Source organism: Lucilia cuprina, chromosome 6 (assembly GCF_022045245.1).
Source record: "Lucilia cuprina isolate Lc7/37 chromosome 6, ASM2204524v1, whole genome shotgun sequence".
Taxonomy (NCBI): domain Eukaryota; kingdom Metazoa; phylum Arthropoda; class Insecta; order Diptera; family Calliphoridae; genus Lucilia; species Lucilia cuprina.
In genome coordinates this window covers 63,889,932-63,916,107 of record NC_060954.1, presented here as the reverse complement: position 1 = coordinate 63,916,107, position 26,176 = coordinate 63,889,932, and the positions used below count along the sequence as shown (strand labels likewise).

At 28.6% G+C, this 26,176-nt stretch overlaps 3 protein-coding genes across 11 annotated transcripts in view; 1 reads left to right on the top strand and 2 right to left on the bottom strand.

The window, feature by feature from the left end:
* Positions 1–26,176, top strand: part of LOC111690175 (inositol-pentakisphosphate 2-kinase) — a 194,293-nt gene that overhangs the window by 25,820 nt on the left and 142,297 nt on the right. For 4 of the 7 annotated variants that reach the window (XM_046955172.1, XM_046955171.1, XM_046955175.1 and 1 more), the window contains exons 1-2: positions 12,902–13,417; positions 14,040–14,149. The exons of 1 other annotated variant lie outside the window; for it this stretch is intronic. The gene's annotated coding sequence lies outside the window, so the exon portion shown is untranslated. Of the gene's footprint in view, positions 1–12,900; positions 13,418–14,039; positions 14,150–26,176 lie in introns of those variants that run through there. 2 more of the 7 variants (XM_046955177.1, XM_046955174.1) reach the window with 1 other exon arrangement.
* Positions 1,705–17,492, bottom strand: LOC111690157. Of its 3 annotated transcripts, none has more exons than XM_046955170.1 (4): positions 12,134–12,266; positions 5,526–5,924; positions 3,518–5,464; positions 1,705–2,925 (listed from the first exon to the last, which is right to left on the bottom strand). In XM_046955170.1, exons 2-4 carry the CDS (start codon positions 5,895–5,897, stop codon positions 2,458–2,460), a joined length of 2,787 nt encoding a protein of 928 aa, XP_046811126.1. In that variant the 5' UTR covers positions 5,898–5,924; positions 12,134–12,266; the 3' UTR covers positions 1,705–2,457. The 3 variants fall into 3 exon arrangements, with proteins under 3 accessions (XP_046811126.1, XP_046811125.1, XP_023308369.2); XM_046955169.1 differs by lacking the exon at positions 12,134–12,266 and adding an exon at positions 5,993–6,797; XM_023452601.2 differs by lacking the exon at positions 12,134–12,266 and adding an exon at positions 17,087–17,492 and having other exon boundaries at positions 1,706–2,925.
* LOC111690186 (phosphatidylinositol 4-phosphate 5-kinase type-1 alpha) lies at positions 7,155–12,275 on the bottom strand. Its single transcript, XM_023452630.2, has 2 exons — positions 12,134–12,275; positions 7,155–10,192 (listed from the first exon to the last, which is right to left on the bottom strand). The coding sequence occupies exon 2, from the start codon at positions 10,174–10,176 to the stop codon at positions 7,903–7,905; it is 2,274 nt and encodes a 757-aa protein (XP_023308398.2). The 5' UTR covers positions 10,177–10,192; positions 12,134–12,275; the 3' UTR covers positions 7,155–7,902.

The window sequence follows — 26,176 nt, the reverse complement described above, 5'->3', positions numbered from 1 at the left end:
ATTTATGTATGCTGGTCATGTTGTACATAAGCGATTTTATTCCGAACTAAGTTCTAAAGGAATTTAAAAATAATTAAAAAAAATAGAAATATTGTTTAACTAAACAAATATTTTTTTATGGATTGGACCCAAATAATATGTTCGGGAGTCAGATTTTTTATTGTCGCGTTAACAGTATTTGTTAATCGAAAGTAGATCCAAATTCTGAGTTCAAAATTTTAAAAGCAAATATTAAATTGATTTGTCCTTTGAATTCAATTTCTCAAGAAAACTTTTCCATTTTAATCGGTTTGAGTTCGGTACCTTTTTAAAACTCAATTGCTCATGCCTGCTAAGAAGAAAACACAACACACAAAAAAGATTATAAATAATATGCTCATAATATAGCATAACTTTAGGCTTGATACAAAGGAAATGCTAAAAGAAAATTTTAAAACCATTTTCACAATAAAAAGTTCACCCCCCGTATGAGGATGATAAAATTTTAAGGTTTTACTGTATATGTGTGCATGTATGTATATGTCTAAAAAACTCAGGTGGTGGTCATGAAAAAAGGTTATCAAAATTACAAAAATATTCTCTTACACACACATGTAAATGAACATTTTTGTAACAAATGTACATATGTACATATATTCGGATTTTTGAACTTAATTATAAAAAAGAGCACCATTCTGTTTTTAAAATTTAATCAGGTTTTTGAATTGGTAACAAAATGTCAATTTATAATCATATTAGTTTATGCAAAAATAAATTTAATCTGAGAAAATTCATTTTAATTTAATCCCTTATCCATCACCTATAGTTTTGCCCTAAAAGTAATGTTTTTACGAAAATTTCATAATTAAACAATTATAAAAACATTTTTATTTTATAAACGCTTTATAAATAAAAATTTGTTTTAAATAATATGTTGTTTATGAATAAAGGTGTTAATATACATTTAGATGAAAAGCATAATAATTTTTTCTATTTATATATATTCAAATCCTATGATTTTTTAAAAGTTATTTAAATAATTATAAAATGCCATAAAATATTCAAAGCAGTTTTTCTCGAAACGTAGTTTTTTTGAATTATGCCAGTCTTGTTGTAAATGAGTGATATGTATATCCACTTATATATTTATGTTTGTATATTTATGTTTGTATATTTATGAAATATATTGGACGACTTTTTGTTTCGTATTTTTTATTATAAGAGAATTTGTTTATTGTTTTGGTCTCTCTGGCATATAAATTTAAATTAAACACTCCTCCAGTAGGCATGATTAATGAAAAAAATAAAAATTACATTTCATTATAAGTGACTTACAAGAGAAGTTTGTCTTTTTTTCACTTACATTGGACATATCTATCTATACATACATACATATATACATATGTATACTTTTTCTACGATTTATGAATAAACATGATTTAATGTTTATCCCCTTAATTCATTCATGCATTTAATATTATAAAATTTAATTTTTTATTCTTGAGATTCTTAAAATCGAAGAATTTCAAAACTGGGAATAAAATAAAGGGTTTAAAGCAAATACGAGAGTTTAAAGGCAAATGGAACTCTTAATACTAAACAGAAGTAAAATTCTCGCCATGATCTTAATATTAAATTTTTAACAAATAAAAATATGAAAATATTGACTTTTTTAAATAAAACGATTTATTTCTTAAATTTGGTTTTAAAATAAGAAATATATTCAAATGTTTTCTTTATATTTTTTTATTTAACATTAAACAATTTATTCATTAAAATAAAATTTATTCATAAATATTATTGTATTAAAAAATTATAGAAATATATTTGGCACAAAAATGACTATAGCTTATAAATACTACAAAGGTATACTTTATATGAATATTTATAAAATTAGAAATATAAAATTTTATTTTACATTTTTTATTTAAGAGTTTTTGTTTTGCATTTTATTCTCTAAACAGGACTTGAAACAAAATTTATCAATAAAATAAATTGTCAAATCCTAATGGAATGTACATTTAATTGTTGTTATTTTTTTAATACTTTTACTTCTTTCTCTCTGGTTTCTTGCTTTTTTTAAGTTCAGAAACAACTCTTGGATTTTTAAATATTTTCTTTCTATGTAAATTTCTGGGCGAATATGAAATAAATAAAAGTTGTATTTTTCTGTTGTAATTGAACCTTAAATATTAGAGGAAAAAGCAGAAGCAGAGTCAGAAATAAAAAAAGTTAAAACTTGTATGACTTTTCTGCACGTTTAAGTAAACGCTTAAACGTGGCTGACTGAACGTGACGTTGCTGTCCTGGCTGAACCCGAATCACTCACTGTCTTTGTGTGTATTCGTGAATTCAAATCCTAGGCTGATTCTCCTTTCTGCTGCTGGTGTTGTTGTTATTGTTAAGTTCGTCCATTGTTCATCTTAAGAACCCGTTAGTAAATATCATTTTGTGTGGGCAGGTTGTCTGTATGTTTTGTTAAACATAACTTTCCTGACGTTGTAGTTGCATTTTAAATTTCTTTCCTTTTTCCGCTTGTTCTGGATGTAGTTTGTTTTGTAATTGTTCATCTCGGTCGTTTTTTGCCTGATGCAATAGCTGGTGGGTTAGGAAAGAAATGTCACGATTAGAATTTGCATCCAGTGAGGACAATTGTTGTTTTGTAGCCAGTGTTGAGTTCAGTTTAAAGAATAAGGAGGATGGCATGTGCTTCTGTTGCTCTAGCAGTTCCATTCCCAAGACAGAGTCCTGTACCAGACGTGTCAATGTGTGCAAAATTGTTTTGATACAACGTTTTTGGGCTTCGCTTTCGCCACGAGAATTGTAGCTCTTAAAGAATTCCGTTTCGTATGCGTACGTGATGAAATTTATGATACCGGCATTGACCAAATGGCTGTGGCATTTCTTATTCAGAGACATATTGTACAGCATGGCAACGATTTGTTCCTGCAGAAGAAAAAAGTTACAAAGCGATGATGAAATTTTATTATACACACAGGTTTTATTTGTAAAAAACTTAAATCTATAGATACAAATTGTTGTAGTTCATTCACTACTTCATCAATATGTAAGCAAATGTAAATGTATGTAGGAAAAAGTAAGCAACTAAATTTAGGAGGGGTGATAGAAAATATAATTCTTAATATTCTTAAGAAAATGAATAAAAACAACGTGCCAAAGATTGAAGAAAAATTGCTAAACAAATGTTTCAAATAAATTTCACAAACTTTATACTCAAGCAACTCAATATCGTTTGTTTTCCCCATCTTTTTAGAGGGGGAGAATGTATTTAATGGACCTTGTTGTAAGTTGTAAGTCAAGTTAATTTTAAGGGCCATATTTAATGTAAGTATTTCGTTTGTATGATAGGAAACTTGTAAAAAAGCTTTCAACAAAATTGAACATTTTTCAAAAATGGTGCAATTGAAAAGATTGTGTGAAATTTACGAGCTTCTACTTACAGAAATATACATACATATACATACACAATAAGTACATTTTAAATAAAATGATATGAAGTACATATACAAATACTTACATAGAGGAACACGTTTATGCCTTTGTCTCTCTGTTCCATGGTAGTTATCAATTTGAAAATAGTCTCGTGTGACATAATGGAATAATGGGAAGTGATTTCCATGCGTGATAGATTATTTAAAGCGGCCGTACACAAAAGCAAAGTTTGTGGACATTCAGTAAATATCAAAAGTTGAGTGAGGCCTTCCACAATGGTCTCAATACAGCCTTTCAAGCCAATAACTTTGTGTTCTGGACCATGCCATGCAGCTGTGATTTGGGTCAATAGCGATACAGCTTCGCGTCTCTCCATATCACCCCGTTTTATGTCATTTTTTGGTTTTTGAACGCCAGACACTTGCAAAATGTCTCGTATAATTTCAATACCCCCACAAGAACCCAATTGAGCAATCGGCTCGGGAGCACAGCAGATGGTAGCCAAAGCTCTTAGTGCTTGAGCTCTTACAGAACTCAATTTATGATCCAAACAAACTACCAGTAACGTTCTTACAGCCTCTGTTTGCACGAAGGCATTGGTGAGCGAAGCAAAACCATCATAATCGATGTTCATAAGGGTCGCTATCATATTAATGTTAGCTTTCAACATCAGATCGCAACTACCATTTTCCACACTGATCACAAGAATACGCACAAGTTTCTCATACACTTGTTGTACGCTGATTAGGATTATTCGCTTCAAAACTTGCAGGTCTTCTAATAACGACTCCAAATTGATGTAGTGATGATTCTCAAGGGAGTAGCGAGTGTCCTTATTGACCATGCGTATTTGATCTAAGTAGTCCTCGTAGCGCTTTCGCTCTAAGCGTGAATCGGCAAAAAAAACCGATCTACGTTCCAGGATGAGAGTGAATTCAGAAACATGATCTAATAGTTGCAAGGATCCCGTTAGAGCGTCGTGCAGGGAAACATTTTGGGTACCACCAAGCATACGTTCTACTTTTTCAAACGAGCCTTGCATGGAAAGGGCTTTCTGTTGGAGTTGCCTTATAAACTTAGCCACTGTGTTAGTTGTGATTTTTAGGTTTTTAAAAGCTTCCTGTGCTATCGATTTTGTTTGTAGTGTGGACATTACTTCGTGGTCATAGGACATGCGCAGGTCATCCAACCACGTTTGCACATCCTCTGCATGTCCGTTCAATAGCGTATTGTCGTATTCTTGACATGCAAATAATGGGGGAAGAGTGCAAGCGGGTTTATTTATTTTCGATATTTTCGGAGTGCTGGTGTTGCCGCTGAATCTGGCATTTAGACGTAAGGGAGAAATTCCTTGCTCTTCCATTTTTAATGTGCTATTATAACTGGATTCCATTGGCCCACCAAGAACAACAGTTTCATTGTTGTATGGTGGTGGTGGTGTGGAACATGTTGGCGCTCCACCTAAATATACTGTTTCGTTATTGTACTCTGGTACCGCCATTGAAGTGTCCAAATCACTATCCTCTTCATCCATGTCATTGCTCAGTTTTTGAATGCGCTTATTGGCTGATGATAATGGTGAAGTAGCTTTACGCTGAACCTTTCTGCGTTTCTTAATTCTAGGATTATTTCCTTTAATGGGCGATACAGCATCACTGCTGTGTGTTGTTTTTGAGTCATCAAAGTCCAATTTCTTAGCTAAAGGCGATTCTGCCATCAACTGCATACTATCCAATTTAGCCATTAAAGATGATCCATCATCGTCCTCAAGTTTTGGTGTATTTTTATTTGGTGTTGTCGAGAATGAGAATGAAATTCGTCTAGATACATTGACCAGTGGTGTGTAAAATTCTGAGTTTCCCGTACGTCTAATCACTGTTGGCGGTGTTTCAACTGTTCGCACGGATGTCGGTGAACCAATGTCACTCTTTGAACTTCTCATTGACTTGCTACTGGGAGATGAAGTTTTCGAAGATCGACCACTTAAGCTTCGAGTACTGTGAAATTCATCATTATCGGAAAATCCGGAATCCTGGAATAAAATATTAAGGATTTAATTTTTGTTTATGTTATAATTGCTTCCAACTACTTACTTGTGATCTCAAGCTGCCAGGACTATCATGTTTTTCCCAAGACAATTTTGATATGTTCTGTTCGTCTTCCACTTCTTGAATACGCGATAAATTGCCACCATACGATTTGAACTGATTTAAATCCAAGGAGTGGTATGCAATGCCGCCAAATTGTTGGTACTGTTGTTGTGTCTGTTGATGATGACTTCTATGTTGCTGTTGCTGATTCTGCTGTTGACTAAAATATGAATATAAGCCACCACTTGTTAAACTTACAGTGTTTGGGTTTGTGTTCAGCAAGTGCTGGTTGGCTGAATTCACGACATTCATGCCGGGTAACTGATTATCATCGGAACCCCACCAGACTTTACTGTAACTACGTTGAAAAGCCATCTCAATCACTGAAGTGTGTGTAAATCCCTGTAAGCAAAAATTGAAAGAAAGAATGTTAGATAAATAAACTTGTTACTGAAAATATTTACAAGTACTTGTAATTTTCCCATTTTCTATTCATTTCTTCTTTCCAAATTGTTGGAGTTAAAGTGTTGTTCGTCACAGCAACAAAAAATAAATGCTGTGCAACCAAAGATTATTCGACAAAAAGACTGAGGAAGAGCACGAGTTAGTGAATGCAAAACTACTCTAAAGGGATGCTGATTACGGTTTGACTTGCAAAGTGTTATAGTAATAGTGGCAGTTGAAGTGGATGGATTTTTTTTGGAACATTCTCTTATATTTAGTTTAATGTTAAGCATCCAACTATCTGCGCCATTAGTGGCTTAAACTTCTCGTTAGTATGAATAAGTAAATTGTAAATAGTTGTTTAGAGAATCTTTACATTTCCATAAAATTTATGTTAGATTATCCTTTTCCTCGCTTTAACCCCTTTAACCTTTGCCTATCTTTTCATGGACATATGTATATTGCAACACTAATCAGTAAGATTTAGTTTGTAAATGTAATAGTTTTATGAGCAACAGATTTCAAATAATTGCAGTTTTGCAAGTAACATAATTTGAAGCTAAAATAAAAAATGTTGGATTTTTTGCACTTTATTTATCTCGCCTCCCAGGATTACTGTTGATTGTTTATAGAAAATACTACTTATGATGTTTTCCCAGTTTCCAAATTAATCTAAATTTAATTTTATTTAGGTTTTTTTTTAAATTATTTATACGTTAGCCTGAACAGAAATATTTATGTAAATAAAACTACATTTGGTAATTTATAGAATCTTTTGTTATTTTTTTATTAAATACAGATACTAAATTAATAGTACTACATTACTATTATAGTTATTGTTATTAGTATTTTATACAATTATATATTTTTGATGTCGATATTAATTTGTTTTATACATTAAAGCACAAAATTATATTTTCCAAAGAAATGTTTTTAATAAAATAATAATATAACTTTCACAAATCACCTCTGATTTAAAATTAATTAAATGGTGAGTAATAAAAAAATTTCTTTTAGTTTTAAAATAACTTGAATATACATATGTATATATACATATATGTATGTGTGGTAAATTTAATTTTCAAACCTCAAATATTCTCTGATTGAATATAATATTATATAGATGTTTGTGTATGATATTTAATTTGCTTTTTAATAACTTTTAAATTAAAACATGAAGAAATACTGTTTTTTTTTTTTTTTTGGTTTATTGAAACACAAACATTAAGTGGAAGGAGAATTCATTTCGAACAAATCATCACATTTTGTAAATTGAAACTGAACTTAAATAATACAAGTAATAATACGAAAAACAAACAAAAGACAATAATAAAAAGCAACTAGTATAAATAATGAAAAAGTACTAAACAAAAGAGGAAAACAATTTGTAAAGCATGAATAAAAGGATAAATGAACATTAAAAATGAAAGTCCTTGTTATAAAGTTTGTTTGTTTTAATTTATGTATGTATATATGTCTATATGTGTGCGGGCGTTAGTTGTAAGTAAAATTACTAGAAATAGTTGTAGAAGTAGAGATGATTTCGACTTAAACTATAAATTGTTAACAATGTTTTGCTTTTGTTTTCGCGTTTATTAAGAGGCACTTCTTTTGGAGTTGAATTTTTGTTTTCGTTTTCATTATGCTGGCCGCAAATAAATGTTTTAAGAAGCAGAAGGTAAAGATGAAAAGCTTTAAGAAAAACAAATAATAATTCTTGCTAATAATAAGATTGTATATAAGTAAAGATTTTGTTGATTTATGATATGAAAATTTTCATGCAGAAAACGAAGCTATAACTGTTTAGTTCATTTAATAGAAGTGGAAGAACGAACAGCAAGTTAAAAACAAAAAGTAATTTTTGAAATCACCAAAGGGATTAGTCTTTCGTCTCTCCAGAGAGGAGAAAGGAGCTTTTGGAAGACTGTTGAGACCATCATCTCACCACATCGTTAACAACTAAAGTGGATGTGTAGATTTGTTCTTGTTTGGCCTGTATGAAGGTTGATTTTGTGGTGATTACTTTTTTGCCATCAACATCTTGTTCTATGCCCTCATCCGATTGCTTATAATCGGGATGTTGATGAGGCTGATTAGGAGATGGTTGGTCTTCAATGCAACCCACAGTGGTTACATGAACATTAGTTTTCGATAAATGTAATTGGGCCCTTTTTCTTTGCATGGGAGAGCGAGTACTGCCAGTAGTTGACGCTAAATCGTCATCGCTATAGTCGTCTGTGGTACTGCCCAGGGTACTGCGATGAGATGACATGTACGATTTCTGTGGCATTAAATTTCGTGAATGCGACGAAACTCGTACAGCCGTAGAGGAATTAGCCGTTATATCTTCTTCGGATATATCATCGAATGCCGGCGGAGGCGTTGAAGATCCAGACATGAAAGGTGGTCTGTTTGAACTAACACTTTGCGATGGCGTTCTCTGAGGTGTGCGCGCAGTGGCATTCGATGTCTTTCGTTTTGAAGGGGAATGCTTCAGTGGAAATGTTGGTGTTTTCTTAAACACTGTTTTACCCATAAAATTCTGGAAACGTTGAGCATAGAATGATGGACGACATACCGAAACAGTGTCTCCATTGTATATAATGGCTTTGAAAGTGTGCTCGAGTTTCTTTTCCAATCGGTAAGATTGCAAAATATCAATTATACCGATGTATAATATTAAACGCTCATCATTTTCCGATCTGGCGGGGATGCCACCTGCGGGTATGTCCTCGTCCTCTTCGAAGGGCGTGTCTATGTCAGCGGTAATGGATTCCATCGCCGTTGAATGAGCCACCAATCGATGTCGATTCATGCTGCGTGAACGATTCAAAGCGGAGCCTGCCGCTGCAGAACTCGAAGCAGCAGCATTGTACACTTGATCTGCTTCAGGTGCTTCGTCTGCTTCTCGAATCTCATCCGTTCTTTGCAATTTGGCTCTGGCATTACGAATGCGCTCTTCTCTCTTCTCTTTGGCTGCTAAATCAAGATTGTGTATGCCCACTAGCAGAGAATAATCCATTATTTGAAAACTTTCTAAAACCATACAGTCCCTCTGTATGGTCTTAATAAGAGCATTGTATTTATCTGTCTCCAAAAAAATACCATTCGGATGATGTTCCATAAAATCCAAATCCTTGTAGGTGGGACTGGCTTTTTGTCGTTCTGCCTTTGAGGCTTTTCGCCGGAATGTTGATCCTTTCAAGTCGTATTTAGCGTGCATTTTAATGTCTGATGGCAGCAAATTGTTCATGGCCACAAGTCGGACATTCTTGGCATTATAGTGAAAGCAATAGAGCCCAAAGAATTTTGGCAGCAAAGTGCGTGGGTTTTGGGAAAGATTCATATAATAACCTGGTAATAGTTTCTGGAGAAATTCACATTCCTTCTTTTGAACAGTCTTTATTATGAATTCGTCATCATCGGTTAAATAAAAGATTGAGCCGGAAGCTCCAGGATTCGATAGCTGTCGCAGAGGAGCAGCACACATGGACATTAGAAAATCATCTGGCGCAATGCCAAATAGATCTCGAAAATAGCGAAAAGCTATTGGAGCGTAAACCTTAAAACGAAATTCACTATAATGATGGGCCGGAGTAATGGAAGAGCCGTCGGGCGGAAATGAAATAGTTTCCATTTCAAAGAAATCATTCATTAGTAAATCCCTCTTTGGTTTTGAAGCCAAACTTCCCACCGTGTGTTGAATACCCAGTTGTATGGAACCCATTATCTGTTTACTTTGAATTTTCTTATAAGTCACTTCGCCCTCGTCGTCCACACGACGATGGCCGATTTTCTTTTCATGTTTACCCGCTGAAGATGGATTACGCGATACACTTTTGTCCAATGTCGACGATGCACTTTTGAGTCTCTGCTGTTGACTTATCTCTTGCTGCAGAAACGATGTCGTTTCATGCCCGCCATGAGCATTTGCTGCCTCACTGAAAAGTTGGCGCGACGTAGACGGCATAACTGGCAGGGTGCTCAAGGGGTAAGGATTCAAATGAGTTTCTTCATTATCTGAAACTGCAGATATTGCTGACATTGAGTTAGGTTTAATAATAGTTAAGGTGGCAGTAGTCATTGCATTCGATGCGTTCGAAGTGCTGGCCAGATTATCATCATCATTATCATTTTTTATTTTGGCATTGTTTGGTTGTCTAAATGGTTCCAATTCTACAGAATCAATAACACCAATTTCGCTGGCCATTTCTCAAATCAAAATGCTGTAAATAAACGTTTTAAAAATAAAGAAAAAAGGCAAATTGGGTAATAAACGAAGAAATCGCACAAAGCTGGGTCTTTGTAAGTTTACAAAAAAGAGAAACGTTTACAAAACAAAACAAAAAAAGAAAGCCGTTTAAACGGGACTATTTCCGTATCGAGAACGCAAGAGTAATCAAATACATTTAATATAAGGTCGCAGCTAGAACATAAATATCTATACTATAAATTATATAAAAATTTAATAAAATAAATGCATTCTGCATTTTAATTCATAGCTGTTGTATGTAATGTTTTGTGCTTTTGTTTCGTACAGGGGAAATACCCTCAAACAACAAAAAGCCAAATTTGTAATAAATTTTGAGGAGTGTTTTCAATTCTCATTATAAGTTTTTATGTGCGGTTCTCTCATGTTCTATTCAAGATAAATTACTCATGCTGAACTTGGCGAGTGCTGCTCGCAGTTTATTGTTCATATACAATTAAAAGCTTTGTATCGGATTTATTGCTATTATTGTCTTTTTTGTTTTACATGAATTGTATTATAAACAATTAGAATAAACTTTACAATTTAATACATATCTGTTTTATAATATAAATCATTCAATTCAATCACGACTCCAAGCCATTTTTATATTGTTTTGTACCCTATTCAATTTGTTGTTTTTAAACGATGCATGATGAGTCACAGTTTACACATTTCCTCTAAAATTCTTCTATGAAGCGCATAAACAAGTTATTAATATTAATAGAAAATATTTATAAAATTAGTTAGAAAAGAGTATAAGATGTAAACGAAATGACTGAACTGAATAATGTAGTTGTAGATTATTTTATACCATTAAGTGGATAAGACTTTTTAATTTTTTTATTTTTGCAGGCAAAAAATACTTCAGTAAAATTCAAATCTCCATCACGAAAAACAATTTGAAAGGAAATTTATTTATAAGTTTATTCAGTTGCCATTCAAAGTTTTTTGCTAAAACTAAAAAGTATGTATGTATAAAAAAGTGAACCCGTAAAAATAAAAAATGTTTCTAAAAACTTTTGGATATTTTTATCATCAAACACATATAGAATACAAAAATGGACCATATATACATATGTAAATATATATTTATGAATGTACATATATCGTCACCTAAAATACAAAAATTGCTATAGTTATAAAATTAAGCAAAGACATAGAACTTGTTATACGTAAAGTTTAGCACTTCTGAAAATTATTTAAGTAAAAATACGATTTTTTGGGGTCTAAAGGTACATATGTATATAAAATTGTTTGCAACACGCTCAACTCAATGAAAATGGTGATTTTGAATTTTTGTGAGTTAGGGCCGTTTGTGTTTATAGAGAAGATATGTAGACATAACCTTTTTGATAACAAAAAGCAACAACTAAATTATAAAAAATAATCACTTTTGTTTTTTAAACATATTTATATCTTGTGGAAAAATGTAGAGTTTCTTATATTACATAAAAAAACATATTACCAACAAAAAAGTTCTATATAAATATATAGATAAAAGATAAAAAGTATAAATAAAATATATTTTAATTTTGTGAACGTCTATGCGTAGAAAGATAAAAAGCTCATTGGGAAATAAATGTATATTTTATCGGATATTGCACTGTGCTAAAAAAGATCAATTTTGTCATATTAACATTATAAAAATATCGTGGCAACTCTAAAAGATGTTTATTCAAGGCTAAAATACAACACTGAATTAACTCGCAAAAAACGATTGTACTTTTGACACGGTATTAAAACTCTTATTTCAATGTATTTGTGAGCAAATTATAATAGAATTAACAAATCCGAAACTTAACAATTATGAATATTCATTTAGTGAATAAAGTGAAACTAGGAAAAAATCTTCCAGCAATAGTATCGTTTCTCTCTTTTTGTAACAACTTACAATTTTAAAAGTATTTTTACTCACTTTTATTTGAAATTGTAAAAATTTCCACAAATTAAATTTTGGCCACCAAATAAATTCAGGTCGATCGTAAGTATCATAAGTATTTTGTAAAAACTTTTCTTTGATGTCTCACGTAAAAATAATGAATGAAGCAACAAGTTCGTCTTTTTGTTTTGTTTTTTACAAAAGAGCAGACCTCTCCAACACACGTACACACAACACCAATCCAAAAACTGCTAAGAGCAATGACGAATATATATTATTTTTAATCACATTTCGTTTCCACTATTCATTTATTATCCATAATATCCAAAGTATGTTTTTGCTAATGATGACTTATACATATATTTACAAATTAGTTATTTCTGTCTTTTTTAATTCCCATTAAACAATTGGTAGGAGGGGCGTTCTTTTTGCTTTCGCTTGATTGAAACACTCGTATTTTGAATACTTTTAATTGTGTGATATTAATAAAATACTCCTTTTGGTTTTCTTGTTAAATTTTTATGTATATATTTAATAATTTTTTTATTTTTTTTTCGCGTTAGCAGCTGTTTTACGAGTTGTTTGCGTCGATGAAAATTTCGTTATAAAATGACAGGCGCTTTATGATAATGTGACGAGTGAGTTTGTTGAAAGAGAGCAAACCCATTATGTGCACATTTAAAATGCGAGTAAAAGAGATAGATATAGTTAAATGTTCAGTGTTGTAAAACACAATTTACTTTATAGTAATTTAAGGAAGGTTGCCATATTATTACTTTTGATCAGAACATAGAGTAAGCAAATCCCTCAAAATAGAATAGTTATAGTCGAATGTGTATATGTACACCTAAAATCAGTCACATTTCTTAAAACAAATTTACTATTGAATTTGAAAATCTTTACGACAACAGAAATAAATTTACATATGGGTTAAACTTTAATAAACAACAAAACTTTACATTATTCTTATGAAAATCAATAAATATTTTACTGCATTTTTCAACATTCAGAAAAATATATAAACAATCAATATTGTCTACTTATCCTTTAATGTTTCCCGCCTTTTATAGTTAAAAAACGCTAGATTTGCAAAAAATCTTAAAATTGTCCACATTGTAGAGCAGTGTTTTCTTTTATAAAGTTTGTTGCGGTTTTTATTTTTCTATATTTGTGTTTTTGTGTAATTAAATAAAAATTCAATAAAAGATTGTAGAATTACAAAAAGATGACTACATAGTTCTATTATGCATATGGCTGTGCAACATTGTACAATATTATAATTTAATTAAAAGTTAAAAACAATAACTACTCACATACAAGGTATTCTAACAAGAATTCATGGATATTTGGATATTTTTTGTCTAATTTTTCAACTGTACCCAATGTTCTTCGCTAACCTCGTAAAATTCTATTTTAGTCCTCTCGCCATAATTAAATAAAACTGATAAAGCTTAAAGTTAATCTAATTAAGTTTCATTGCTATTCTAAACTATTGTTGGTTGTAAGTACATACGTATGTACTTGTATTTGTTTTCCATATGCTATTGGCTTCAATTAATGACTGTGTAGTGTTAAACATTCCAACACGGAAACTTGTATTGAATATTAATTATTATTATTTTTTTTAATTTTGAGCCTTCTTTGATTAGATTATTTGATTCCAAATAAATCGAAATAGCCTACATAGAAATATGAAGGTATTTCCCAATAAATACAAAAGTATTTAAGTTTTGAAAACTTAAGATAGGTGCCTAAATTTTGGTTAAAATGCCTTCATTTAGTTATGAATAAAAAAACATTGACTTTTCACATTAAAAATCCAACATTATTCTTGTGATTAAATTCTGTATAATTTTTAAAATTCGAATTAAGATTCAATATTCTCTTTGTTAAAAAAAAACACTTGTTAATGCATATTGACAAAATACATATGTACATATAGGTATATATAGGTATATATTTTAATAACAATGCAGTAAACATCATTTAAAAGTCAGTTGTATTGATTGGGATGATTATTACATAGAGTTCTCCTTATACTTATGATTCACGGTAAGTTTTTTATTTATTTATTTCATTTATTTATACTGTACTTTTTCTATAAATTATTAAAAAAAAAAAAAACTTTTACATATGAATGTTTGAGAGTGTACGTTGAAAATACAAAGAAAATAATTGTAATTTAAGTGATTCGATATTAAATGTCAGCATTGTTCTTTTTCTTTTTTTGCCATATTTAGAGCAAAAGAATTGAATATCAAACAGACAGACCAGGCGGACAGACAAAGACTTCTAAAACGATTTTCGAAATACATAAATAAATACAAATGGTCATCATACTACCATACATGCGTATTTAAGTATGTATTTCTGTGTAAGTAGTTCTACATTGTGTTTCTATTTTCAAGTTTTGTTTTCTTGGTTCGATTATTGGTTTTGTCAACTATTTATTGCTATAATTATGGCTAATTTCTTATTGAGTAACGGTGGCACAAAAGATTTCTTTTCTGTTGACTATTTACAAATTGTAGAGATAAAAGACCCCAGACCAGCGAAATAAATAAATACTTAAGTAAGTTTTAATAAAAAAAATGTTAACAGGTTCCCACACAAATAAATTCTAGTTCATATTGTTTGATTTGGATTTTTGAACAGAATTGAACAGAAAAGATTATCTATCTGTCATTAGAAATTTAAAATATTTTCACTTTAAAACATACAAATATGGTGAGTACTGAATTCATTACTCTGAACTGAACGTTCTGTTTCTTTTATAGTATTTCTAATAAAATGAAAAAAATACATAATATCATTTAGTGTCATTGTACATTAGTAAAGCTTTTCATTTAATAGATTTTTTTAAATACATACATACATATGTATATGTATTTTAAAAATTCATGGCACATATTTTGTTGTTTTTGTTTAATATTTCCTAATGAACAATTTGTGTACATAGTATGAACGTTTTTTCAAATACAACGTTATTTTTTATATTTTGTTTATTATTATTTTTGTTTTCCATTTTAATATTTATTTGACATTGTATTGATTTATGGTTAAATATATATTTTTGTGTAGATGTTGGTGGCACAAGTGTTTATGGCAATTGCCAAAAAAAGTAAAAAATAATAATATGTATAAATAAAATAGGTTTTATTGTTTTATATCGATTTTTTCTTTACCAATAATTTAAATATTTTAAATCTGTTTTGATGTTTTTATTTCCTTTTTTGTTGTTTTGATATAAATCATTTTCTAATTGATATTTAAGTGATAAAAAATATATTTTTATTAATTTGAATATAAATATTCTTTACTATCACACTCTTATTAAATATGGTTTTTAGTTTGTATTTATCATCTTGTTTAATTAACAATTTCATTCCTCAATATTCAGTTTTTAAATGTTTCAAACAGATTGTAATATGTTGAAAAATACACATTAAGATGAAGAAATTTTAACTTAGATCCACAAGAAAACATTAGTTTATAACCAAGCAAAAAAAATCAAAATACCACATCCATGGTCAACATACAAATAATCTCATTCACACATACATGTCTACATACATACATAGTTGTATTTCAAACTTTATTTCATGCAATTAAAATTCTTATAAGAATTTATAGAAGTCGTTGTTCAATGTTTTTTTCTTCTTATATTTGTTTGTATGTATATACTTTTCGCGGAAATTTGCATATGATTCATCATATAATAAACAATCGTAATTAACACAAAATTAATATTATTTCTATTTACTTTTCACAAATAAGCGTATATACATAGCTATAGATATAGTTCTAATCTTAACTATAGTTAGTAATTTAATTTTAGTAGTTCTAACCTCCACCTAGATAGGCTTCATTTGATGCGCCCTGACACACTTAAAATTTAATAATACTAACAAAATGTATGACTTTTCAATATTCGAATATATTTTGTTGCTTTTTTATTCAATATGACTTATTAAATGACAAACAAGTAAGAGTGTAATATTGGACTATGCCGAATCGTATATACCCACCATCAAATCGTATGTAGTAAATGGAATGCTCTATTTTTAAATTGATATTACTATGAGATTTTGGCTTGTAAAAAACTTTTGTATATCAAATTTCATATCTATACTCGCATTTTTAAGACAGCAATGTGCGTTAAAGTTAATTTCAAAAGCGAGTAGTGAGCGTTTAAGTTATTTTCTGATTATATGGGGAGGTAGGGTTAATTATGGACTGATCCTCATAAAATTCTCTAGATAGATTTTTACTTATGTATATCGAACTTCAGCGCTAAACTCGTATTTTTTTCATTAGTAATTTTTTGGAGAGGACCATATATGAGGCGTAGTGTCAATTAAGCACTAATCCTCATGGTAGGGAGAATTTAGCTCATATAAGAGTTATATCGAATTTCATTGCCATAATCGCATTTTGAAATTAGTTATGACTGTTAAAAATGTTTTTCGAGGGGCCACTTGTTACAAGCGGAATAACAAAATCAATATACTTCCCCATGTTTTTGAAGTTGGGTATAAAAATGTGTAATAATAATCTGAAATGTAATAAAAGGGCGCTGTAATGGGCGAATGAATAATTGTATAAATGATAAGCGTATTGATAACACGATTTGAAACTCTTTCAATATATTAAACAATAATAAAAATGTCAAATATTTTCAAGAAGACAATAAAAAAAGCTTATGAAATATTTTGCTGACGAATCATATTTTTTTTTATAAAAAAATAAAACATAAAATAACGTTTTTACCTTTTATATCGTCATAACATTATAAAAACAATACACACATATACAATGTATCTTCAGAATTAAAAGTTTATATCATGAGGATTTTTATTTACACGCCCAAATAAAATACACACTTATTGTAAAATGTTTAACTCCCAGTGAAATTGTACAAATTTTAAATAAACCTTTTTATAAAATTAAATTTAAACTTTTTGATAAAAAATTGTTAACTAAACCTACCTTTACTTATAGCTGCAATTATCCACTGAAATTTGGCTTTAGTAATCCAATACTCGTTCGTAATCCAAGGTATTCCACAATTATTGTTAACTTGCACTTTGTTTTATAGAATCTTAAAAATTAGCTTTCAATAAAAATATACTTTTTTCTTGTTATTTAAAGTATTTTCAACACGTTTTTTAGTATTTGTATTTATGTGTATGTTTTATTTTTTAACTTTCAATGGCAAATGTTTTTTTTAATGTTAAACTAAATGTCTAATTGTTCTTGCGATGTAAACAAACTTATTAACCCCCTTAAAAAAACAACACGCACAAATTAAAACCCCGTTTGTAGAAAAATAAAATTGTAACGAGTGTGCGCACACGTCTTCACTTTAGCAATGTTAATCACGTTGTGTTAAGACTCTTTTCCCTTGTCCACTCAGATGACTTCGACTCAAAGGTAAACAATTTTTGAGTGAATTTAAAATTTGTATTGATAACAAATTGTACTCAGACTGGTACTGCTCACAGAAGTGAATGAATGAATCGACTGGTGTCAAATTCTACACTCATCATCAACTTCAAGTTGTTTTGTACGTAATTGATGACGCATTGTATATTTGTTTTTCTATATACAGATCTTAAAAAGAATTCTTTCATATAAATTGGTTGCCCAGTTTTCGATTATAGTGTCAGATTAGGTAAATTTAGGTAAATTTAATAATTTAAGTTGACAAAATATATTAGTATGTAAATATTGCATTTAATGTAGTTTACAAAAATAAATTTAGATTCTTTTCGGAATTTCACTTAAAAAATAAAAGTAGTTTTACAGATTTTAAAGTGAAATTATATTTTGTTTTTTTATTATATTTAATGCAAAATAACAAAATGGCTTATAAATTGAAAGCGATTTCTGCGTGATTGCTTAGGAAACCTTATTTCGCAAATGGCATATAAAATATATAATTTTAAAAAATAACATGGAATTTGTAGTCAATTTTGCATTTAGTAATGAAAAATCATTCAAATTTATTTGTTTGGGCAATATAATAAACCATAAAAAGCTTTATTTATTTATAATTACAATATTAATTATTTAACTTCGACAGTAAAAAAACAAATTATAGGTTAAAACATTAGCAATATTTTACATTAACAATATGGCAAATATTAGAACTAACCGCATGTTTTTAAAAACTTCTTCCTTTTTTGAAAATCTGTAAATAACGTAACGTTTACCAGTCTGAGTATTTTTAATTTAATTTCTCATCAAGCATGAATTCACTGTATGAAAATCTGAGATAAACAAACAGAGTTTGCATTGCTCATATTAGTTTACGAATACCTGAGTTGTACAAACAATTCACTCATTTTAATCGCTAGACAGCTGTCGTTGTTTCCAACCGTAGACTCACTCACTAAGTAACCCACTGAATACTCTCATTCTCTCAATATTTCGTGTGTCTGTCTGTTCTGTTGTTATTAAAGTTCATTCAATTTTAAATAAGAACTAACTGTTCCACATAATGATTTTCTTTGTTTAAAATATTTTCTTATTTTTATAATGTTTTTGTTGATTCTAAAACGATTTGTTTTAACACAACTGCTCTTGGGCACACGCGCTCTCTTACTGATGACACATTTATTAACAGCTGATGATCACAAAATATCCCCTGTAACACCATCAGCAACATCCAAATATTGGCTGTCAAAAAGAAAACCAAACAGTAAGTTGATTAAAACCAAAACAAAATACTTTAATAATGTGCTGAGGTTTTTGTGATAATAAAAGGCAGATGTTTTTATTTCTTTATGGATATAGACTGTGCTGAGATTATACATATTTGTAAATATCACATATATAAAATTTTGAAAACTATACAACACTTTCACTTTAATTTGGTTTCTGTTATCAGTTTAACAAATATCACTCTTGTTTTATTTCCTTACAGTCACTTACACACTCTCTCGTTCTCTTATTTTAAAGCTTAAGTTTTTTTTTTTTATAGTTTTTATTCTGAAATTGGTGTTGAATTTTATTTATTTTTGTGTGTCTTTTTACCTTTTAATTGACCTATAATTCGTTTTTTGTTTGTTTGCTTATTCTTTATTCGTTTTTTTATTTATTTCTTTGCTGATGTTGATTTTGGTTATGTATGTGATAAGAATTTTCAATTAAGATTCTTTCTAACATAAAACGCTTTTAAATTCTCTCTCATTCAAACTGACAGTGTAACGAATTGCAATAAATATGTGTAACTACATTATGGTCAATGGTTTTTTTCTATAGAAGACTAAAATATGGGCTGAACTTTATCTGAGAATAAATCATTATTTTACAACCATAAACTACATATAATGGCAACAGACAATGACTTTAAAACATTTAGCTTTTCTTGCTCATTTTCTGTGCTATTTATTATTTTGAGGTATTTTTAACAGTTTACTTTTGCAATTTAAAAACAATTTAAATATCTATTCCAAGTTCAATTAGATTATCATCAATCAATAATATCGATAGATATACTCTTATAAATGTGAATAACAAACAATTCTAAATCTAATATGTTTTTTAATCCATCGACTTCGGTGGTGATTTTATTTAAAAAATATGTTAATAATATTTGCGTTTTAGATGACGATATAAAAATATATTTAAATAAACATACTTACCTTAATATATATGTATGTATGTAATTATGCACTTTATTGCACATCAATTTAAACAAATACAAATTATGATAAAAACATAAAGATTTTTATTTACACACATAGTATAATACAATTTGTAAATAACAGTTGATTGTGTTATAAACAACATCAAATTCAATACCCTTATAATATTTACTTAATATGCATTTAAATATGAGATATCAACATTTTTTATCAAACACTTTTTGATTTAAACTTTTTATCAATATAAATTTGGATTTATATTTTTGCAAAGTACACAAAAATACAAATAAATAAATTCAGAATTAACAAAAAAGCTTCAAAATACAAGGCAAAAAATTAAATGAATTTGTCAGTTGTATTGAAAATGTGTTTATGTCTGCAAAGTTGAAATAAGATAAGTAAATGTTATTTCAACAATATTTATCAAGAAGTGCAAGTAGAAAAACTTAAACCAAAACAAAAAAGTCAATCAAAAGAATATCATTTTAAACGTTTTTTTTTGGTTTCTATTATTTTTAAGGTACATGTTGTTCATTTACCACAAGACTGACACAACTCACAAAATATTGTTTCGTGAATATTAAATTACTTTTAAACGAATAATGGAATTTGAAAAATTAAACGTAAATAAAATAGAAGAGTTTCATATGTTTACAATCGGAATTTGAACAAAGTTTAAAATGATCAAATTTGTTTTGATGTTTACAACAAAATACATCGAACATGTTTTGTAGTAATCAGTTCAAAAACCCTGTTATGTTAGTATTGTAATAAATGAGCGTTATGTATTTGATGTTGCCATATTCTATGTTTAAAAACATATACTTGTACAATTTATCGGTAGAAAATTTTTCTTAGAATCTGCATCCAAAGAACCAATTTTTTTGATATTTTACTATTTCTTATAGTTTTGACTTTTACAAGTCAAAAATTATAGAAAATTTTTAAAATATTTTTTAATTAATTTTTAAAATGTCTTTTACGTAATATGTACATAATACATTTGTATATATTTTTCTTGTTTCTAGATTTAAATAGAAGCATTCAAGGATTTATATAAATTTCAATTTGTAATTTTGTACGGCAATTTAGATTTCAAGAAATATTACGCTTAATAAAATATATCCCCAGATTTCAAAATAATCTTATGTGGCAATAATACCCGTATTCATCCATGATGTTGCATATTATTTTCTTCACTTTAAAAAATCAAATAAACATTCGAAAACACAGTTGAATGAACTCTGTTTACCTTCTTGTGCTCAGCATGGCACTCATATGTACATCAAGAAGACTGAAATGGAATAGTAAAAAAAGTTGGAGCATTCTAGCAATGCCACAAAAGTAAGACTGTAAATGTAAGTAAACAGAAGATATTTAACACACACACTTTCACAAATAGAAGGACTAAGAATGCAACTGTAAAAAAACAGAGAGCAAGAACTAAATGAAAACTACACAGATAGACGAATACATCGAATTACAAACACTCAAAACATACTCTAAATAGGATGTTGAAAGACTCCGTCATGTCTCGCGAAACAAATAAATTAAGCTGCAGCAAAATACACATCAGTTAAAATAAACTATTCATAGACAAAATAATGAAAAACTTGAAAATAACTCCTAGAATACTTAACCGACTAACGAGTTATTTGATTATTTAATTATTTTTCTTAAAAACAACAGGATTTAGTAATTTTCTGCGCTTGCGATTTAGAGATAATATTTAAGCAAAATTATAGTGTGAAAATAAAAATATTTAACATGTCTGTTGCTACAACATTAAGGATTCTTATATTTTAACTTAAAACTAAATTATAGGAAAAAGATTTTTATCAGTATATATCGATATTTAATCGCTCTATTTTATTGTCCATGATGTTTACGAACTTTTTAAACTTAAGAGAAAAGGCATTAGGTAAATTTATTTATTATTAAATTAAAAGTTTAAAAACTTTTCGGTTGAGAAAGGTCAATATTTTCTCATTGAAAGAATCTACAAAATATAATTTGGATTATTCCTTATATCCATCAAATAATTACTGCCGGAACACTTTGTCAAAAGTAGGGTTATACATAGGTAAAAACATGTCCACACAGCAATATTTATGCACGAAATGAAAAAATTTAGTATAATTTTATATATAACAAAAAAATATATGTCTAGAACTATTAAATCGAAAGTAAAAGAGGAAGAAAAAAATATATATGTACACGTGTATATATCTCAACATTTTCCGTGTTTGCAATTTTGTCTTATTTTTTTTTCATTCTCATTGCAGTTTGTGTTGTTACTTAACTTCTTTATGTGTCAAATGAAGCATAAAACAAATATGTACAACATACACAAACACTAAGGACTCATATATACAAACATATGTGTATGTGTTATTGACTTGCACACATGCATGAAATCATACAATCATACATACAATGAAAATCTCAGTAATGCATAGAATGTTATTTCTTTGGTTCCTTGTTTCTATTCATATCTATAAGAACGGCAGCTGCTTGTCTGTCAGCTTTAGATTTTGTTGCCAAAAAAGGGAAGAGGAAGAAAGAGAACGAACGACTGAGAAACAAACAAAGTAGTCCTGAAAGGATAACAAGAACTGTTGTATACATCTTGGTTTGCAAACAAGACCTGATTCAATACAGATGTTCAAACGGACAGACAGATATAAAGATTGAAAATTTTTTCTTAGTTCGTTCGTATGAAAATTATTGAGGCAACCGCTTGAATGTAAATATGTATGTATTTCCTCCTGTATTATTGTTAGAATGTGTGCGTCAGTATGAACATTACAACACAATTGCTCAATTGTTTGGGATTTTATTTTAGTTGTTGTTATATTTTGGGTTCATTTTTATATGATTGTAGGCATTTGCGCCGATAATATTTGTCACTAGTTGCATGTGTCCTTTCTTGTCTCCCCTTAAGCAGTTGAAAACAGTTTTCTAAGATGATTCTTCAATGTTTTTGTTGTTTTCGATATAATCCTATACTAGACACATAAGCATTTCTTGAGTTGGAGTTTGATGACCTAAATTCATTTGGGATTTATTTTTACATACATATGTATATGTATGTATGTATATTTTGGAATACTATTTTATATGCAGTTATATATTATTTATATTATGTTACTAGCTATACCCAGTATGCTTTGCTACCCAAAAAGCAATGTTAATAAATCCCACTTTATGATTTTTGAAGATTCTAGTTGTAATAGTTTAACTCTAACTATTGCAAGTTCCACAATTTTTCCAAACCGTCAACATGGATTTCAATCCAAACTATGAATTATTTCATTCAAGTGAAAATTTCAAGAAAATTGGTTAAGCCATTTCTTTAACAAATAAACAAACTAACCTACAAATACATTCATTTTAATATATGTATATATATATAGAAGATAGATAAATGTTATATCTTATCTAATGCTCTATTTCTAAGACAAACGAGAATTTACTTTAGCAGTTATAGAATTATTTAGTGTGCAGTTCTTCAGTCAATGTGTCATGATTGTTCCCAAGTCAATGTGTTTAATTACTTATTTTTGGTCGATATCTCAAAAAGTAACACATTTCTTTTGTTTTTATTCAAAAATATAAAAAAATACAATATTAAGTAGCACGAGACATGTTGTATGATAAAATAATATTCTATACGTATACCTATGACATATAAAATTGGCAGATGTACATGCATTAAATGTCTGAGCAAATTGTCGCATTATTGAATACTTGAATACATATGTATGTACATATTTATAATAATCAAAGTTATGAATTTTTTATAGATTTATTTTTTAAAAATTTATTTCTATTAGCTAGCTAAATTCTTAGCTAAAAGCAGCAAGTTCTACACTTTTACGTTTTTTCTCTTTTAAAATTTGATTATAGTGCGGGGCAACACTTTTGCATAAATTATAATTAAAACTTGCTAATTTGATAAGTAAGAGAAGAACACAGCTTGTATTTAACGCTTTTTATTTCGAAAAACAAATAAAATTACACACACGCAATTGCTACAATACTCAGACCACAATAAACTTTTTTATTAACACACAAATACATAGTAAATACATACATACATATACAATCGAACTGAAATAACATCTGAGTAAAATATAATTAAAAATTAAATTTATTGTCTTTTAAAGTATTTTGTGCATTAAAATATTATAGATACATTATTTATCATTGAATCGAATTTATAATTACTTTTCATCGTTACAAATTTTAATGTGTCGTTATATTAAAATGAATTGGAAAAGTTTAAAGTTTGTTGTTTTTAAGTATTAAAACCCGCATATGTCGGTTTTTCTTAAAGTAGTTTTAGTTTTTTCTATTCTTACCCCAAATACTAACCACCCCTTTATGCTCTTTAAGAATGTTGAACAGGAGACATCTGCTTAATGAAGGCTCTTTCTGCATCATGTAGCACGTTCCATGTAGGATCTATTCTATTCACTACCCCTATAAATATTTATGTTAATAATACAAACACTCATACATATGTAGTATGTGTACATGTATTTTATATATACATACTATCATTAACAAGGAAGAGTTTTTAAGGAATAGACAACATTATCTCTAAGATACAATTAGAATTTATGTTCACAATTATTTTGTTGTCGGCTGTATTTTATGCTGAAATGGCAAAAATCTCTAAAAACCCTCAAACAACCCTTAATGACTTCCTAAATATTTAAGCAGATAATAAAAAGAAGAAACTAAAATTTCTGTGAATAAAAGAAGTATTTTAAAATTTTCTAAATTCATCTATAAAATCATACAAATTTGTGTCATGTAATGTTTTATCACATTTAAACTATATGTTAAAATGCTAAATTTGTTTAACGTAACAAACATTAAAAAATACAAACAAAGATCCTCAAAATATTTTATGCTGAAAATTTGAGTTGTAATGCAAATGAAAAAAAAAAAATAACATGTAACCTTGGATTTTTTATTATGCAAAAAATAGTTATTAACATAAAAGGCTTGGATGGGGTTAAAGGTAACAGCAGTAGCAACCAAACAACAACAAAATAACTTTGTTTTAACAATTTCAAATATGAAATTCTATATATTAGGGTATACCTTTCTCTTGTGTATTTTAATAATTAAAATATCGAACCGTTTTTGTTGATCTTACTCTAATTCATTATTACCCAAAATAAGCCAAAATACCGTTATCGATATAATTTTAAATATGTATCAATTCTCAACTCAAAACTAATTCCATCTCTTAATTTCCATGTGGGACGACCCTAATATACGTATGTATGTATGTATGTATGTATGTATGTATGTATGTATGTATGTATGTATGTATGTATGTAATTTATGCATGTTAATGTATGTTTTGCACCAGTAAAAAATGTTTTATTTTTTCAAGCTGACTTTTTCATTAATTTATTTATATATGTATGTATATTTATTTATGTTGATATATGTAAGTTGTTTGAGCGTATATTTTTATTTTTTTTATTATATCCTCATAAATATTCTTAAAAATAAATTTTATTAAAATAATAAATGATTTTTGTCAGATTCGAGTTCAAATCCTGCCTAGTATAGTAACGTTTTACAAATTGTAATGGCTTCTTATAGTACAGAAAAAGTTTATTTAAAGATTCCAACATCTTAGGAAGCATTTCCTAAGTTCCTCATCAGCATTAAATACAATTCGACAAAAAAATCATACTTCAAAACTTATAACCATTTTGAAAATAAAATTGTTTGTTAAGTCCGTTATTTAAAAAAAAATATATAATAAATGACACCAACTAAGAAAAACATACAATTTAGTAATTAACGCAAAAGCGTCATCTTTTAAAACAAACGTTTGTTTTCTAAAAAAGGTTTTTTCATTCTCAAATTTGTTCGTTTAATTTAATAATGTCTTTAAAAGAGAAAATTGTTTTAAAATAAATTTTAATTAATGTTGAAAAAAGTAATTATTGTATTTTTAACAAACAAAATTATTAACTTTCTATAGAAAAACAAATTAAATAATTGTTATATACTAAATTAAATTTTCTTAAAACTTAACCCGAAATGATTAGTAAAACGTACGTACCCAGCAAACAATGAAATTTGATATTAAACAATATCGCTTTTTAAATAAACCTAAATCAGGGCACTCAAAAAATACTAAACAGAAATCATAGAATATAAAAGGGTTAAATCCCGTTACATTTTTCAAATTGTAAAAGGAACGGACTTTTATAAGTTATGACTCCAAGCTGAGTAGTCCAGTATACGGTGTATTGTGGTCGAGCATGCCAAACATATATTTGAAATTTTTACTGTTTTACACTTACTCAGTCAGTCACCACTAATCTTGTTTTAACGTAAACTGTATTTTGTTGTTATTATTATATTTTATGTTGTTGTTGCCACAGCGACA

Bases quoted from the DNA above. Each gene is read 5' to 3' on its own strand.
- LOC111690157 (XM_046955169.1), bottom strand. The intron at 5,465-5,525 runs GTAAGTAGTTGG...ATTTTATTCCAG, and splicing joins CTGGCAGCTTGAGATCACAA to GATTCCGGATTTTCCGATAA. The intron at 2,926-3,517 runs GTAAGTATTTGT...TTTCTTCTGCAG, and splicing joins GCATAAACGTGTTCCTCTAT to GAACAAATCGTTGCCATGCT.
- LOC111690186 (XM_023452630.2), bottom strand. From the start codon at position 10,176: ATGGCCAGCGAAATTGGTGTTATTGATTCTGTAGAATTGGAACCATTT.